The sequence below is a fragment of the Leptopilina heterotoma genome, unplaced genomic scaffold (assembly GCF_015476425.1).
Source record: "Leptopilina heterotoma isolate Lh14 unplaced genomic scaffold, ASM1547642v1 Lhet_81, whole genome shotgun sequence".
Taxonomy (NCBI): Eukaryota; Metazoa; Arthropoda; class Insecta; order Hymenoptera; family Figitidae; genus Leptopilina; species Leptopilina heterotoma.
This window is the reverse complement of record NW_025111185.1, coordinates 3,417,596-3,436,674: the sequence shown is the minus strand read 5'-3', so window position 1 is coordinate 3,436,674 and position 19,079 is coordinate 3,417,596. Positions and strand designations below refer to the sequence as shown.

At 22.2% G+C, this 19,079-nt stretch overlaps 1 protein-coding gene across 5 annotated transcripts in view; it reads left to right on the top strand.

The window, feature by feature from the left end:
* Window positions 1-19,079, top strand: part of LOC122511255 (rhoGEF domain-containing protein gxcI-like) — a 228,536-nt gene that overhangs the window by 109,789 nt on the left and 99,668 nt on the right. For all 5 annotated transcript variants that reach the window (XM_043626395.1, XM_043626396.1, XM_043626393.1 and 2 more), the window contains exons 5-6: window positions 2,287-2,615; window positions 11,496-11,694. In XM_043626395.1, coding sequence (XP_043482330.1) covers window positions 2,287-2,615; window positions 11,496-11,694 — 528 coding nt within the window. The remainder of the gene's footprint in view (window positions 1-2,286; window positions 2,616-11,495; window positions 11,695-19,079) is intronic.

Below are 19,079 nucleotides of genomic sequence, written 5' to 3'. Positions count from 1 at the left end.
CTTTTTTTCAGCTTTGCTTTTAGATAAAATAAAATTTCAATTGTGTTTACAAAAGAACACTCTTTCATCTTTTACTTTAATATTACAAACAATTTTTTTTCCAATAAAACAAATCTGACGCTCTACAGTGAAAGGAACCAAAAATTTTAGTTTGGGGCTATGTTTGGGTCAGATTTATTTTGATTTAAAGTTCTTTTTTATTTATTAAGATTCGAAAACTGTTTCCATTAAATATTTTTGATCTAATAAAAAGTTGGACATCGATAATTTATATTTTATAATAGAAATTGATTCTCTTTCTGTGTTCTTACTCCAAAAATTATAAACAAAACATACAAATCTTTGCTTCTTTTGCTCTTTCTTCTTCTCTTTTTGCTTATTTTCTTTCTTCGGAGCGTGTCACATGTAAATAATATTATAAATGAAAAATAAATTATTGACAGTGACTACAAACTGTTATAGTAAACAAAATAATTTACAAAATTTTTTATTTTCAAATATCAACTTCAATTTTTAGATAATTTCAAATTAAAAATTTTAAAAATTCAACTATTTTCAATAAAATTTTTAAATTCTTCGAAACAGTTAAATTATTTTTAAAAATTTGTAATAAAATTTTTCTAAAGAATTGATAACTTTTTCTCCAAAGTTTTGATAGTAGAATTTTTTTAAAATTTCTCCAAAGAGTTCAATTAATTTAAAAAATAATTGTAATAAAATTATAGAAAAAATTCAATTATTTTCAAAAAAATTTCCATAAAATTCAATAATCAAACTTTTGATTACAATTATTAAGATACACGATTATTTTCAAAATTTGAAAGAAATTCTTTATTAAATTCAATTATTTTCATATTTTGCAATGAAAAATTTAAGAAAAACTATTATTTTCAAAAAACTTTAAGAAATTCTTTAAAAGAATTTAATTATTTTCTAAAAATGTTTTAAAAATTCTATAATCAAATGTTTAATTACAATTATTAACAAAATCGACTATATTTAAACAATTGAAGAAAATATTAGAATGAATTCAATTAATTTCAATATTTTGATAAAGATTTAAATAATATAATTTACATTTAATTATTTTTAAAAATTTTAATAAAATTCTTAGCAGAAATTCATTTTTTTTTAAAATAGATATATGTAATAAAATTCTTCATAAAAATTCATTTAGTTAAAAAAATTTGGTTAAAATCTTCAAAAGAATTGAATTATTTTTAAAGATTTTAATAAAATTCTTTGCCAAATTCAATTATTTTCATAAATAATAAAATTCTTTGCTAAAATTCAATTATCTTTATAAATAATAAAATTCTTCGCAGGAATTCAATTAGTTTCAAATTTCAATACAATTTTATTTCAATTGAAAATGATGAAAATAATTTTGAAAAATTTACTGTGACAATATTCTTATAATTTATAAAATAATGATTTTATCTCTCGGTCATCTTTAATTACTATAAAACATGAAGAAATCGATCACTCCGAGTCTTCGACTCGGCGCAATCGCTATCTTCAAGTTTTATAAAAATATTCTTATAAGTTATAACTTTTTCATTTTATAACCAATCAATTTACTTTGTACAGAAAAATGATCCTATTAAACAGGACTTTCCAACAATATTTTTCAATTGAGCAAATTCATTAAAAAAAAAAAAGTTATAAACAAAAGTCAAAAGGTGGGCCGACCTCGACTATACTCCCCTATATTTTCTATTTCTTAATTATAATTTTTTAACATTTAATAATTTTCTCATATTTTTTATAAATAAAAAGGAGAAAAATTTGCATTATTTAGATCAGTCAAACAAAATTTGTTATTGAAAAAAGCATATAATAAACAAAATTTATTTGTTAATCATAATTTTTTATTTTCTAATTTAAAATATTGCTTTATTATAAATTATGAAAAAATACCTGCATTTTTTCGATCGGTCAAACAATATTTTAAAAAGAAAAAAAAAACAAAAAAAAAGAAAAGCATACACAAAAACTAACTTCAAAGTGTGGACAGACAGAATGAAAGAATGCAATACGAAGATTATTATAGTTAATTGTTATGTAATTTTTTTATTTAAAAATCCATATATTTATTTTTTTCAACAAGAAAATATTCCCTAAATTTTTAATTAATTTGGATATTTTGGAAGTAGACAGAGAGAAGTACTATCTAGATGTTTCTTAGAGTTGATCGAATCACCAGATACTTGGTACATGAAATAAATTGCAAAAAAAAAAAAATTGAACGAAAAATACAATACTTGTGAACATTTTTATTTTTAGTACTCCAGTGAGGGGTTCGGTGGATGCCGGCCAACCAGATCCGAACCAGATCAATTCTCTTATGTCATTTGTTGCTGCCAAAGAAAAAGAGAAGGAAAACTCGTGTACTAGTTTAGTGAATTACATAACATCCAATGAGTCATCGAGAAAAAATTCCCAAACTACTCCTGAGTTGGAAAAAGGTGCAATTGACGCTAAAACAAATCAGAAATCAGCAAAACCAAATATAAATGTAACCACGAATCCATTAGATATTTCATTGTGTTCACAAACTCCATGCAACACTCAGACATCGATCGTTGGTTCTAGAGGTCGAGGAAGAACGGCAGGTGAGTTCATTTTTTCCCCCCTATCTTTATATTACATCCAGAATTTTATTTACATCGAAATATTTCTATTGCATTGAAAATACGTATTATTTTTACCAAAAGAAATAATTATTTTCATGCGAGAAAAAAAGTTAAACAATTTTTGTCACTCTCTTAAAATCACGAAATAACTCTTTCCTCACGTTTAGAAAAGAGTTTATTTTTCCTCTAACAAATATACATCTATTTTTTTCCCCCTGTGAGAAAGAATGTTTCAATCCCTAAGGCGCAAAATTATAGGAAAACGTTCTTCATTTTTTATATTTTTAATATAGAAAACTATTTTTGATTTAATGAACGCTAAGTGAATTATTGAGATGCATTGTACGGTTAATAAATGAGAAACGAAACAAAGAAAAAAAGAGTCGATCATATAAGAAATCATGCAATCAACTCTTGGAGCATAAGAGGAAAAATATTTGTCTATTCTTTTTCCCGTTTTTCCACTCGCAGCACGATAAATCGATCGGTCGTGGCCAATCGGGTTCGAAACATCTTTTCCCACCACAACACAAACAGGAAACACAGTATAGTGTATCAATGTGTCGGAATTTATATTTAAATTTATCGCTGCAACACAGGTAGTCGAGTTTTTTTTTCACGGGAAAATTCACACGAGATTTTACAAAGCTCGTAATTGAAAATTCTAAAAACGACATAGCTTCTTCGTGAGATGGAAAAAAATTAATTGCTTTTAAAATGTCGGGGAAAATCAAATATTTTTGTCAAAATATAGCGTTTATCTTGATGAAAATATATTACAAAGTAGATTTTCATTTTATTTTTTATCAATTTAATAATACAATCAGTTGTTGATTATAAAATAGAAAATAAGCCAATTTTTTCATTTATTAAAAAAAAAGTAGAGTTTTGTTATAGAAAATGAGAATGAAAAATAGAAATTATGCAAATTTTCTATCTCTTCAAAAAAAGAGAAAGACACTTGAGATTTTAAAAAAAATTGTCATGAGAAATTATAAATTATACAAGTTTTTTCACTTATTTCTAAAAAAAAAAATTGGGAATTTTATAAAAATCATTGTGATAGTGAAATATAAATAATGCAAATTTATTCCTTTTTTTCAAAAAAGAAAAAAAACTTAGAATTTAGTTAAAAAATTATTGTGATTATGACATGGAAATTATGCAAACTTTTTTTTATTATTTCTAAAAAATTTTATAATTTTGTCAAGAATAGAAATTATATCTAAGTATAGAAATTTTTTTCCCTTTTTTTACGAAAGAAATTTCAATTTTTGTCAAAAAAAATGTGCATATCATAAAAATTTTGTTAGAAAATTGTCTAGCTAAGAAATAGAAATGGTGAAAATTATTTTCTCTTTTTACCCAAAAAAAGAATTTTGTTCGAAAATTGTGATTATGAAATAAAAATTATTAATAAATCATCAATAAATTATTAATAATTTCCAAAAAAGGAGAGATTTTATTCAAAAATTGTGATTATGAAATAGAAATTATGTAATTTGTCTTCCTTTGTTTCTAAAAAGAATTATTATTTCGTTAAAAACCGCGATTAAGAATAGAAATTATGGAAATTGTTTACTTTTATTTCCAAAAGAAACTTAAAATTCATAAAAAAATTATTCCTTTATTTAATAAAAAAAAATTGAAATTTTGTTAAAGAATTGTAATGAAGAAATAAAAATTGTGCAAATTATTACCTTTCTTTGAATATTATGATCAAAAATTGTGATTAGAAAATAGAAATTATGTATTTTTTTCATTTATTTATAAAAAAATTACAATTTCGTTAAAAATCGTGATTAATAAATAAAAAGTATGACATTTGACATTTTTTTCCTAAAATCAAATTAAAATTTTGTAAAAAAATATAATATTTCATAAAATTTTTTTCCTTTATATTTCTAAAAAAAACTTGAAATTTTGTTAAAAAATTCTAATTTAGAAATAGAAATGGTGCAAATTTATTTTTTTTCAAGAAAAGAGATTTTATTCAAAAGTTGTGAATTAAAGTAATGAAAATTAAAAACAAACAGAATTTTCTTTAAAAATTGTGATTAAAAATAGGAATTGTGCAAAATTTAATTATGAGTTTCTAAAAGAAACTCATAATTTTATAAACAAAGTTATTGTTATTGAGACAAAGAAAATATGCAAAATAAGTATATTTTTTATGTTCTAATTTCAACAAATAAGATTTTCATATAAAAGAAAATGAAAAAAAATTTTATGATTTTTATGATTTCGATTTGTCAATTACAATTTTTGAAACAAAATAATAATAATAATAATAATTTATAATTTGTAATTAATAATTATTAATTAATAATTTATACCTAATTTATAATTTATATTTTTAAATGTTCACCTCTTTTATTTTGATTTGACAATAATTTTGTACGATTTTGTTCATTTTTTTAAACGAAATTGTTAAACTAGATTGATCAGGATTGCGAACACTTTTCCTTGATTATTAAAAAAAAATTTTATTTCTTTCTATCTCAAAGAGAAATTCGACTCGGTCAAGCGAATTACAATAATTAACCAATTTGCCTCGAGTCGCTACTACCATTTGCATAAAAGAGTAAAGCGTTCAATAAATTTTAATTAAAGGTTATTGAATTTAAATACTGAAATATTTTTCACGTCCTTTTGATATCGCAAAAACGCTAATTTCTCTAATCCTGGGGCCACTTAACTAATTAAACGAAACAAACCAACAGATATATATACAAACATTAAAGTAAATAAAAACAAGTATTTGGTTTATTTTGTCCGATAAACACCCGCCATTTGGTGTTTGTCAGATTTTATTTAAACATTCATTAAATAAACTAGGAACAGTGGATACATTTATTCATAGATGTATATCTAAAGAAAATTATTAGTTGAAAATAGTTTTTTTGTCTTTATTTTTATTATTTTTCTATTTTTATTATTCTTGTATTTTAACTATTTTTGAATTTTTGATTTTTTAGTTATATATTTTTATTATTTTTCTATTTTTATTATTTTTCTATTTTAACTATTTATTTATTTTTCTATTTTTGTATTTTTATTTATTTATTATTTTTTATGTTTTATTCTCCCACCCAATATGTTGATAATGAGCAAGGTTCTCCAATCAATACGTGGACGATAATGAGAGGAGAAAAAAAAATTAATTTGTGACCATTGTGAGAGGAAATGAATTGATGTTCTTTCTTTCAGAATCTCATCCCCTCGTTACAGCAATTCATACTTGGGTCAGGCTCATTTTCCCGTTTTGCGCAATAGGTATAAATTCGTTGGCTGAGAAAAGACTCCTGAAATAATTGAGAAAAAATTAATAAATAATTTTTACTTTTAGAAAATATTTCATTTTTCACTCGCATTTATAATTTAATGAAACAATTTTGTAATCTAATTTTTTTTCCCCTTGTTTTATTTTCTATTATCATGCGAACTTTCCCCAACTCAATATTATTTGTATTCAACACTATACAAAATTGAATACGAACATATATATAAGAAAATTTATCTCGAAATACTTTGCCTTAGGAAAATTGAGCGTAGTATATATTTGTTTTGTTACATAACACAGTGGATTGCATGTAATAATTGTATTGTTTCTCTCTTCATATATTTTACACTGAAAATTTAATTTCATTATTTAAATTTGAACTTCAAACAATTGATTTTTAAATATTGTTGGATATTAATAATTAATAATCTTTATTACTTTTTATTAATTTTTTTAATTCAAAAGTGTTTTTAATTCGGAGAAATTTAATTTTTTAATTATTACTTTATTGAATATTTTAGATAGAGCGGAAAATTAATTCACAATTCACGATATTTTTCGAAAATATTTTCTAAAAATTATTAATTTTATTCTCTGGAGCAATTTGAGAATAATTAAAATTCAAAGCATGTTATGTTCTATTTTATAATTTTGGGCGTCTTTTCATGGTTGCAATTTGTTGGTAACAAAAATTACTAATGGCGTGTGAGCTTTCTGTTTCTTGTATATATACATTTTGGCGCCATCAATTTTTCTATGGGCTTTTATTTTTTAACTTTTGCCTGTCACTTTCGAAAAGAGTAATAATAATTCGATAGCAATTATTTTACGTATATTAAATATGACTGTATTACGAACACGAGTGATTAATTTTTTTATGGGTCATTCTATTTTAAACCATTACAGAAGCAAAAGGCTGTCACATAAAAATGATTTTTTAATGGATTTGAAAAAAAACACGATAAAAAAAATAAAAAATTAATTTGAAATCTAATGAAAGTGTTTTGTGAGAGGGTTTTTGTGAAATTTACGCAGTAATAGGAAAATTTGTTTTTATTGACTTCAATATTTTAGATAGTATTTTATGTTTTTTGAAACAATAAAAATAAAAATCAGAATTTATTTTTACAAATTGCTATGATCCATAAGTTTTGAATATGTTTTAAATATTTTTTCTTTGTTGTATCGAGTATTTTTTTCCATTAAATAATTTTATTTAGAAATTGAAAATTAAAATAATAGTACAGCTAAAATCTAAAAATAGTATAATTAAAGTGAAAACATTTCTTTGCTATAAATATGATTGTTGATTGTAGTTTCCATTCGTGAGATGATGTTTCAACTTGAGAGACAATTCATCTCGTTGCTTTTTATATGTGTGCTGTAATTTCACATTTGCCTATAGTTTTGTCTACAACTACAGCTTCATATGTTTCTCACATTCATGTTTTATTTCACCAGCCCTTATCTCGCTTCCTGTCACAAGAATAGTATACATACAGCAAAAAGAAAAAAAATTTTTTAAGCACGCCAAACGCTATAGGTTTTGTGGTTCATGCACATTTAACGATGGGTCCTAAATGAGAACTCGTTTCTTGTTTATGAAAAAGCAAGGTAGAAAACGCACATATTATACAAAGAAGTGACGAAAACAAATAGAAAGTGTGCGAATTAAAAATCAGTTTTTTACCAGAAATTTTTTTTTTCCTTTCTTGAATGCATTTTGTTTTGTGATCCATCGAAACTTGTTCAAAACAGTGTTAAAAACCCTAATTATTTATTCATTAAAATTTACTAAAATAAATATTTTCTAAAATTAAAAAATTCTGTTGAAATTTTTTATTACGTTTTATTTATTTATTTTTTTTTGCGAAATACTTCGGAATTAGCTGTTATTAGTATTTGCATACATTCGTGTTTACACTTTTCTTTTGGTCACGAAATGCATTCTAATGTAATCTCTCTCCTGATAATAAATTTTTTTTCCAAAGTTTATTTGCAGTACGTGATTTGATTTTCAATTATAAATTTTACTTTATTTGACAAAAAAATAGAGTATATTTTTCATATGGAGAATAACCGATATATATTAAATACTGAATATTTTTATATGAATTTCAACGTCAGAGAGATGATATAATATATTAAATTCTGTGTAGAAATTTTTTTCGTTCTATTAATTTATTTACATTTACTACTCTGCATCCTGTTTACTAAGCTCTTCATCAATATGCACGCAAGCACCTTAGATTTAGTAGATTTTTAAAACAAGTCTGTACTTTCTGATGTAAATGTAATTTAAAAAAATCCTTTTTGTAAACTTTATAAATATTGAAATTCAAAAATAATTTAAATCCAAGAGAAATATTTCTGAAAATTAATAGTAAATTAAAATAAATTCAAAAAGTAAAATATTACGTAAAATATTAAATAAAATAGTAAATAAAATATTAAATGAAATATAAAATAAAACACACATTTTTCGAGCAATTTTTCCGAATTTGGAAAAAGTAGATTATTTCGTAGCTTCTATTTTTAAATTTATAACCGGATTGATAAAAGTTATTAATTATCAATTATAAAAGTTGAGATATTTTTTAAAATCATAACAGCTTTATACTTTTATGTTTTATCGCTTTGTTCCAGCTTTTAACAAAATTTTGAAACTCAATTTTTAATTTACTAAGTGCTTGAATCCTTTTTGATATATTAGAAACCCCCGAGAATCAATAAAAGTTTTGTTTTTAATCTTTTTCATATTTATTTTTCGTTGTATTTTTTTCGAAATTGTTTTATATACAATACAAAAAAAAATTGAGCCCAGTGACCTGATTTTGAAAAAAAAGAAACAGATTTTGAAAGAATGATTGTCAAGGTATTTCTGTGAATCGTCTCACTTGCTCACTGACTTGCGTTTGATATGCATTCAGCGTACACTACTGATGACAATTGGAAAACCATCTGTTTTTCAATGCATTCTTAAGTTCTCTTAAATTTAAAAAAAAAGTCAAGTTTTCCTATTATTGGAAATGCGGCGAGGAATTTTTTTTAATTTCATCTAAATTTTATAAGTACATACTTTTAATATTGATTGATTTTTTCTTAAGAAAATTATTCGAGAGAAAAGAATTCAAAAGAGAGTATATAATAATTGAAAAAAAGGATTACCTTTGAGAAAAAGTGACATTTTGATTAAATTAAAAGAACATAAGAAGTAGTGACAAGATGAGAATGTGCTTGCAAAAATTGGTACACGAAACACGCTTTGTTTCCTGTTTTACAACATTTTTTTTAGTGACTTGGCTTTTTATCAATTGAAATTGCTATCTTGGAAAAATTTCAATTATCTCTTTCTATAAGTATTTACTGTATTTTTTTCAAAAAGATTCATTTTTGACTTTATAGAATAAGTAGTCCTAAGCATAAATGAGAAAATTTGGGTGATTTTTCTGAAAGTTAAATTTTTTTTACGTCTTGATTAATTTTATAAAATTTACTCTCTAATAATTGTTAACTATTTTCACAGTAAAAATTTAACACCTACTTTTCATTAAAAAAAAAAATTAAACAATTTTATTCAACTGAATTTATGCATTTTTATTAAACTCTTTCTTAAACTTTTTTCTTATTCTAGAAATAAACTGCAATTCTAAATTTTTATGAAATTCAATTAAATTGAATATAATAGGTATTAATATTATTTTCCTAACCTTCAGTAAGAATTCTTAAAAGATTCAATAACTTTTAAAATTAATCATTTTTATAAGTAAAAAAATTAATTTTTTTAAAATATAAAATTTATTTCAATTACATTTGACAAAATTTCCAATTAATTGAAAATTTTAATAAATATTTTTAATTTTTTACTAGAATTTGACTATATTTAAAAAATGTAAGTTAAAATTTATCAAAAGGCTAATTTATTTTCATAATTTCTAAATTAAATTATTATACACACTTGAATAATTTTTGTTCAATAAATATATAAATATATAAAAATTACTTATTCATTTTAAAACCAATTCGTATTCGAAAATTTTACGAGAGTTCAATTATTTAAATACAAAAATAAATAATTGATTATTTTTTAAAATTGGATACTTTTGGAGAATTTCGTCAAATTTGTTTAAAACAATTGATTTCTTTCGAAGAATTTTAATAAAATTGTTGAAAATAATTACATTTTTCGAGAAATCCAATTTAAAATTGTAGGTATTAAAAATAATTGAGATCCTGTGACGAATTTTATTATTTAAATTTAAATTATTTATAATTTTTTAAAATAATTGTAGATATTCCTGTAAAAAATTTTGTTATTTGTATTTAAATAATTGAATTCTTACGAAAGATTTTATTAAAAGTAGGTATTAATATTTAATATTTTAATAATTTTAGTTTATTAAAGATACTTATAAAGAATGTTATTAAATTTTTTGAAATTAATTGCATTTTTCGAGAAGTCCATTTAAAATTGTATTAAAAATAATTGAAATCCTATGAAAAATTTTATTATTTATTATAATTGAATGCTTACAAGAAATTTTATTAAATTTTTTTAAATAATTGAATCTCTGTGGAAAATTTTGTTATTTGTAGAAAATAATTGAATTCTTACGAAGCATTTTATTAAAATTTTTGTTAATAATTAAATTTTTTTTTAAAACTTTATGAATATTTAAAAGAATAATTCAATTATTTCGATTAATTTAATTTAAATTGTATTAAAAATGATTGAATTTTTACGATGAATTTTATTATTTATGAAATTAATTTAAATTCTTATTAACAAATGTTTTCACCTTCAAAATTCTAGAAAAAAATTAATTTTTTTCAAATAATTTAATTAAAATATTTTAAATAATTTAATTCTTTTTAAAAATCTTGAAAATTAAATTTCAAATAATTGAATTTTTGCGAAGAATTTTATTAATTTTTTTTTAAATAATTGAATATTCTTTTGAGAAATTTTATTAAAATGGTAAATTTTTAAAATATTTGGATTTCAGCGAAGAATTTAATTAATTAATTTTTTTTTGTTTGAATAATTGAATTCTTTAAAAAAATTTTATTAAAATGGTAGATTTTGAAAATATTTGAATTTCAGCGAAAAATTTAATTATTTGTGTGGATAATTAAATTTTTGTGAAAAGTTTTTGAAAAAATATTTGAAAATAATTGAACTGTTTCAAATAATTTTGTAAAATATTTGTTAATTTTTTCTAAGAAGAATTTTATGAAAAAATTTTAGAACAATTTTTTTATCAAAGATGGAAGAAGTTAGCAAATAATAATAATAATATTAATAATAATAAATAGAAAAATTCCCGTAGGAATAAAGAAATAAAAAAATCGAAGTTCAAAAGTATCACTTTCAGAAAAACCATCAAAAGATAGTAATTAAAATTGGAAAAGTTGCATTAACTTCAGTTCGTAAATTGCAGAAATTTTCTTTATTAACAAATGAAAGGACTCATTAACATAAAGAATTTTCTCGATTTTCTAATTTTTCGAACTGATTTTTGCAGGAAATGAATACTAGAAGTTTGTTTTTTGTTTTTGTGTTTTTCGAATATTAGGCGGAAATACCGGTGGGACCAAAAGAACAGCTCAAGCCACAATTGTGGTCCAGCAACCATCACTTTCGCTGGATGCACCTGCAGCAACAATACTTCTCCGTGCCGACTCGGATGCGATGCGTCGTGAAGAAAATATGCGTCAACTACTCGACGTTGCTGACACCTTGACTTTCCAGGAGATTCATGACATCGAGATGAGGTTAGTGTACTCTGTTTTTATGTTTTATATCTTCTCTTCCTCTTTTCCTTTCATTAAAAATGAAAAAGGAAGAAAACAGAATGTACAAGGAAAGTATCTCTCTCACGGCTTTGCCTTACATCTCTCTTGATGTAATAAAAATTCTGTTTGATGCACATTTCTGTGAAAAGGCAGGTCTTCAAAAATAATTCAAATCATACTCTGTAGCAAATATGTTACATATTAAATTATATACTAGATATAAAATAACTTTTTCCCCCGTAAAAAAATCGAGGGGGAATTTACTAGTAAAAATAGTGTACACTTGACTCCCTGTTCCACTTATTATCATTATTACCAAGTATTACCTATTATTTCCAAAATATTCCCGCACTCAAATATTAATATCTTGCTGTATAATTGCTCTAAATTATAAAATTGCTGTATAATTATTTATTACTCATATATTATTGAGTATTAAGCTATTACCAAAAATATTACACGTTGAATTTCACTTTTTGAAACGTAAATAAAAAAATATTATTTCAAATGCTTTGCAATTTGTTTTAATCAGAATTTCCCAAACGGATCACCTGAATCTAAAAAATTTTAATTTTGAACCAAAATATTTTTTCTTTACTCTTAATATCGTTAAGAAGTATCCCTCAAAATATTAAGCCAAAAAAATTTTTTTTGTAAAAGTTATTAACAATTGAATTTTTTAGTAAACTGCTAAATTAAAAAAAAAATTTTCTCTAGTTTCAATTGACGACTTTAAAAATCAAAATATGTGTTTTCTTCGTCTTAAATTGCACTATTTAAATAAATTTTTTATATTATTTGTTCATAAAATGTTAATACACAAATACGCTCTTCACGTCCTAACAATAAAATTAAAATTGTTTCCGAGTATAAAACCATTGAGAAAAAACTGAGTCTCAATTAGAAAAAAAGTTATTAATTAAAAACTGCAGCTGTGTAGAGCTTTACATGACGTTAAACTCGCGCCGTGCACAGTGGGATTTTTTTACAATTTACTGTTCAAAATTGTCTAGAGCCTACTTTTATCGGATTTTGATGGTTCTTGGTCTTAAATTAAAGGAGATAAAATATATAACAGATTCCTCTAAACCGATTTTTGAATTTTTAATTGTTTATATTTTTTTGTTACTCAAAGTTAATAACAATATACAATATTTTTAGAAAAAATCATGTGTATTTTTTTATTTTTCCATTGCACATGATCGAAATCAATTTAAATTGGTCTAGTATGTCCACCAGACAAATAATAATGGATAATGCAATTTTTTTAAATTGTTGCAAACAATGTTAATTAACAAATAGATAACTTTGGTCATTGTACATAAAAAAATTGTTTTTTTTGCAAACAAATTTATGGTATGGAGTCAAAAGTTCCAAAACAAAAGTTCCAATTCCGGAGGATCCAAATTATTATTTTCCCAAATGACATTTTTACCAAATAAGTATTATTTTTCCAATAGTCGTTTTTCCAAACATTTTTTCTTTATTTTTCAAATTTCAAAATGCAACTTCAAGTTAGGAAACTTTCAGTTATTATCGTTGTTATTTTCATAAATTGTCATTCGACGTGTGCTCATTTCAAAACCATGTTGTGAAATTAAAAATTTTATTCAAACTAAAAAATAGTAAACAGTGAAATTATATTAAATTGTAAATTAGTGAAATTAAAAATTTTATTTAAACTATAAAATAGTGAACAGTGAAATTATATTAAATTGTAAATTTTAATTATGGCAGAATTAATACAAGTCGGAAAAAAATTATTTACATATCGAAGGATTTCTGTATTACAATCATTCAGATGAGATAAATAATGTGAAATATTGGAGATGCCTTATTTTTTCAAACAACTTATTTAACAATTCAACACTTTTTATTTAGGAAATTTCATACTTTGGTAAATTTATATTTTGGACATTTTCGATACATTCCCCCTCGAAAAAAACAAAATTTTGTTCAAAAATTGTGAATTCAATTTACTAGTTTAAAAATAGGAATTTTTTCTTCTATTTTCTAAAAGAAACAGAATTTTCCGAACAAAATTCTGCTGGAGATTCGAAAAATAAGTAAAATGAGAATTTTCATTTCCTAATCATAATTTTTTAACAATTTTCTATTTAGGAAAAAAAAGAAAAAGTTTTGCGTAATTCTCTTTTTTAATGACAACTTGTCTTCAGATAAAATCGAAATTAATTGAGTTTTCATTATAAGATATTAATTAAAAGTTAAACTTGTGTGAAAAACTGAAAATAAAGTGCTTATATATCTGATTTATCAAGGAACGTGAAATTTAAATCGAGTTAGATCTTAATTTAACAGGCATTGTCTTAAATTCATCACAAATTTAATGATTTCCGTACTTAGATAATTGTCTTAAATAAAGTAGATAAAACGAGCTAACAATTTCGCTCAAATGAACGAAATATTTCTTGTATTATAATATTTTTAAATTTGACAGACTACAATAAAAAATATTCTAATAGAACATTTATTTAACTGAAACTTAATTTATTAATTATTAAAAATTTATTATTTTTAAAAAATAATTGAATTCTTTCGAAAAATATTATTAAAACTTTTAAAAAACAATTGAAATTTTATAAAAATTTTAAAATACCTAATTGAAATTCTGCGATGAGTTTTATTATTTATGAAAATACTTGAATTATTGTGAAGAAATTTATAAAAAATTTGTAAATAATAGAATTCCTGTAGAATTTTTATTATTTATGAAAGTAATTAAATGTTTGCGTAGAATTTTATTAAAATTTGTTTAAATAATTAAATCCTTTGAAAAATTTTATTAAAATTTTTAAAAATAGGTAATTAAATACCGCAAAAAATTTTATTGAAATTTTTTTGAAAAATAATTAAATGCTTCCAAAGAATTTTTATTAGTTATGAAATTAATAGAATTATATTGAAATAATTGCATTAAAAAATTGTAAAATAATTGAATTTTTTCGAGGAACTTGATTTAAATTGAATTGAAATTAATTAAATTCCTGCTATGAATTAGATTATTTATGAAAATAATTGAATTCATGAGTAGAATTTTATTATTCAATGAAAATAATTGAATTGTTTCCAAGAATTTTATTAATTATGAAAATAATAGTAGATATTGAAAATCATTGAATTGAAGAAAATTTTTGAAAAGAATTGAAATTTTGACAAGAATTTTATTAAAATTTTAGAAAATAATTGAATTTTTTCGAAAAATATTATTAAAAATTGAATTCTATCATGAAATTTGATTCAAATTGTATTAAAAATAATTGAATTTTTGTTAATAATTTTACTATTTATGAAAATAATTGAATTGTTTCGAAGGATATTTATTAAAATTTTAGAAAATAATTGAATTCTTTTGGGAAATTTGTATAACGAACTAAGAAAAAAATTGAATTCTTTCGTGAAATTTTATTGAAAATAATTGAATTTTTGCAAGGATTTTACTATTTTTAAAAATAATTGAATTGTTTCGAAAGAATTTATTAAAATTTTGTTGAAAATAATTGAATTTTTGCAAAAAATTTTACTATTTATAAAAATAATTGGATTCTTCCGAAGAATATTTATTATTTATGAAAATAATTGAATTCTTACGAACAATTTCAGTAAAATTTTTGAAAATATGAATAATAATAATTAATTATGTACTTAATATGTGAATTTTAAAAAATTTTTATTATGAAATTATTTAAAAATTTACATTGTAAAATAAAAAGTTTTGTAATTTGTACAATAATAATAAATTGAATATCACGTTCCGCGCGCATAACATTTGCGATTTACCAGTTTTGTAATAATATTTAAATTAAAAGTAGTAATAAAAATATAGTCATTAATTTTGCACGTTTAACATTTTAGGAACAATTATTAGAAATTCATTTTTTCTGCAGAAAAAATGAATTTCTAATAATTATTCCTAAAATTTTAAACGTACGAAATTTAAAAGTATTTAGAAATTATAACCAATAAGTAATTTTACATATAAAAAATATTATTTTGAGATTTTTAGTTAGAATTTAAGCTTATCAAAAATATTCTGTGCTTGTAAAGTTTATTCTAATCTTTCAAAGGGTATCAAAATCCTCGCGCAAATGATTTTCAGTTTCATATCAGTTGTTGATCGCACGAACTTTAAATTTACTATTTCCTACGTCAGTTAAAGCCTAACTGACTGCAAATTCATGTATGTACACCTAAATTCTAGGTTAAAACCTCTTGATGTGCAATTAAGTATAGTTAAGGCATCAGTGAATAAGCTTGATCTAGTTTCTTCCCTAGAAAATTAGTTGTGTCTTTGATGCCGCTCTGACGTTGAAAAGAGGCGCGCATATAATATGTAACCGCGAACCAACAAGATTTTCGAATTATTACTCAAAATTCTTTCATTTTTTTTTAATATAAAATTGTTCTTGGTTTCTTTTGAAGATCTATTCCTTCGAATTCTAGTCTTTATTCAAATTTTTTAATTTGATGGAAACTTTTGTTCATTTTTCTCAATTTTTCCTATTTTTTCAATAAAAGTTGCTACGATTTAATAATTTAAATAATAAAAGTTACTCTATATATATATATTTTTCCGTGTAACAAATGAAAAAATTTTCTCTTATTTTTTAAAATGAAAATTTTAGTTTCAATACTTTTATATTAATAAACTCTTTGCAATATATAAGAGAATTCTCTTTGAGAAAAGTAATCCAGAGAGTTCTTGAAAGCAATAATGTTAGATTTTCGTGAAAATTTCCTGAATAAAATTAGTTTAGAAATTTCTCACTTCCCTCTCTCTGGTGGCATAGAGCTCACACAGTCTACTTATCAGGTGAATTATGGGAAGTACAGGGCCGCATATTACACGCGAGTTGGCATTTAACCTATTCGATCAATAGATCTACCATATCGACGAATTCCAGAGAAAAAATATTGCTGCGAACGAATTAGGAATTCTATATCAAAAAGCTGGAACGTTGATTTTCATTTTGATCTGAAGAGGTTGATTTATTGATTTTTTTTTATTCTCATCGAATTATTTTTATCGGCATTCTATTTCACACTTCTCAATTCAAAAAAACAAGGGGATTTTTTTTTCACTGAAAAAAAAATAGTTGAAAAAAATCAGAGGTAATAATAAACGTAGATTTTATTTAATAAAAAATGTTTCTTTTTTTTATATCGAGAGAAACAAAAATAAAATTTAAACGAGAAAGAACTGGAAATTTAAATTTGTTCCTCTCCCTTTTAATAAAACTTTTCAATTCTCACTTTGAAGGGATTGTAATTCTGTGTAAAAACAAAAAATTGCGTAGGAAAATTTTTGTATAAAAATATTTTTTGAAATTTAGATTTTATTTACTTTTTTCCCTTTTACATTCGTGTGGAGGTAAAGGTCAATGGAAGAATTTCTCTAGTTATAAAATATTTGACATTTTAAAACGTGTAAAATGATCTTGAAACTGCCTGTCTTTATTGTGGGAAAAGACTTTAATCTGAGAAAAAGCAGTCGGGACGAGGGACATAGAAAACTTTAAAGTTGTATAACTTTTTCCTGCACGAAGAGACCTTTCTTCCAGAAAATTACTTGTCTTAAGTCTCTACTCATTCCAACATTCAACAATGTATGACTGTTTTTCTCAATTTTCTCCCCCAGAAAAAAAATATTATAATCGAGGTCGACATCTATATATTTTTGCTTCATTAGATCTATATAATTATTTATAAAAAAAAGAGACCATTTCGACTCTCAATTTCCAATAATAGAGTTTAAAATATTAAAACCATTGTAATAAAAGTGTTCAGAAGCTAATATCACCTTCAGAGAAGTTAATTTAAAAAAAAATTCGTCTCATTTATTATCCTCAAATAAAAGCAATAAACGGGATAATTGGATTCAATGGAAAATCAAAGTTTTCTTCATTTGCCTTACTATTGTACTGAATAAAACAATTATTGCAATTTACCTTCAGTACCTTTTATAAAATGCTATTCAAACATTATTTTGTATGTAAAATGAGTAACTGATATTGAGTGTGGAAAATTTAAATTTAATAAAATCAATCGTTGAATTGTGTGATAATAATCGTACGTTTTTTTATTATTAATAAAACGAAAATTTCTTTTTTTAAATAACTCTTCAATTTAATTAAAATTTTTAAAAATCAAATTTTCTGTATTTTTTTCAAATAAAAAAAAATTTAATTTAATAAAATTTATTGAAATTCAATTTTAATAAAATCTATGATAGAATCGTTTGAACATAGATAAAAATATATAGATTTTTTTTATTAACAACAGAAGCAAAAATTTTTTAAATTAAATTAAAATTTAATAATTAGAAATTTAATATTTTAATTCAAATTCAATAAAATCGATGATAGAATCGTGTGATAATTATACATTTCTTATTAATAACAGAAGCAAAGAATTTTATTATATAGAGAAAACTCTTTTATATTAAATTGAAAATTTTAGAAATTTATTTATTTAAATTTGAATTTATTAAAATCGATGATAGAATCATGTGAAGAAAAAAAGGCATTTTTTTTTATTAATAACAGAAGAACAAAATCGATGATAGAATCGTGTGATAATCATACATTTTTTTTATTATTAACAGAAGCAAGAAAATTTTTATAAAATAAAAAAAACTTTTTACTATTAAATTCAAATTCGAAAAATTCTTTTTTTTTTAATATAATAAAAGTTTTTTTCTAATAATAAAAAAAATGAAATTTAATAAAATTTGTACTTAAATTTAAACTTCATAAAATAGATGCTATAGAATCGTTAAAAAAACAGTCATTTTTTATTAATAACAGAAGCAACAAATTTATATTAAACAAAAGAAGTCTTTTATATTAAATTAAAATTTTTTAAATTCCAATTTTCTACATTTTTTTTAATAACAAAAAAAATAAATTCTTTAAAAGGGAGAATAAATTTTATCCCTTTACTTTAAGTAACGATCTTTTCTCTGGAGACTAAAACGCACTTAAATCGTCACCATAAACTCCGCTTGATTTATAGATACTTTATAAATTATCAAACCAACTATTAAAAGAATATAGCTTGAAAATAAAAATTTGAAGAGACATTCAAAATAAAACAAAATTGTTTTTTGTTATTTATTTTCAAAGAAACATTTTTTTTTTATTTCATATAGAAAAAATATTTTCGATATCATAGAAATGTTATGCGTCGATAAAAAGAATTGTTTTTTTTTATCATAAAAACATTTTTTTTATAATAAAATAAACTTTTTTTTAATAATAAAATAAACTAGTTTTTAATATTAAAATAAAAACTTTTTTTTACACTAATAAAATAAAAACTTTTTTTCAATAGTAAAATAAAAAGTT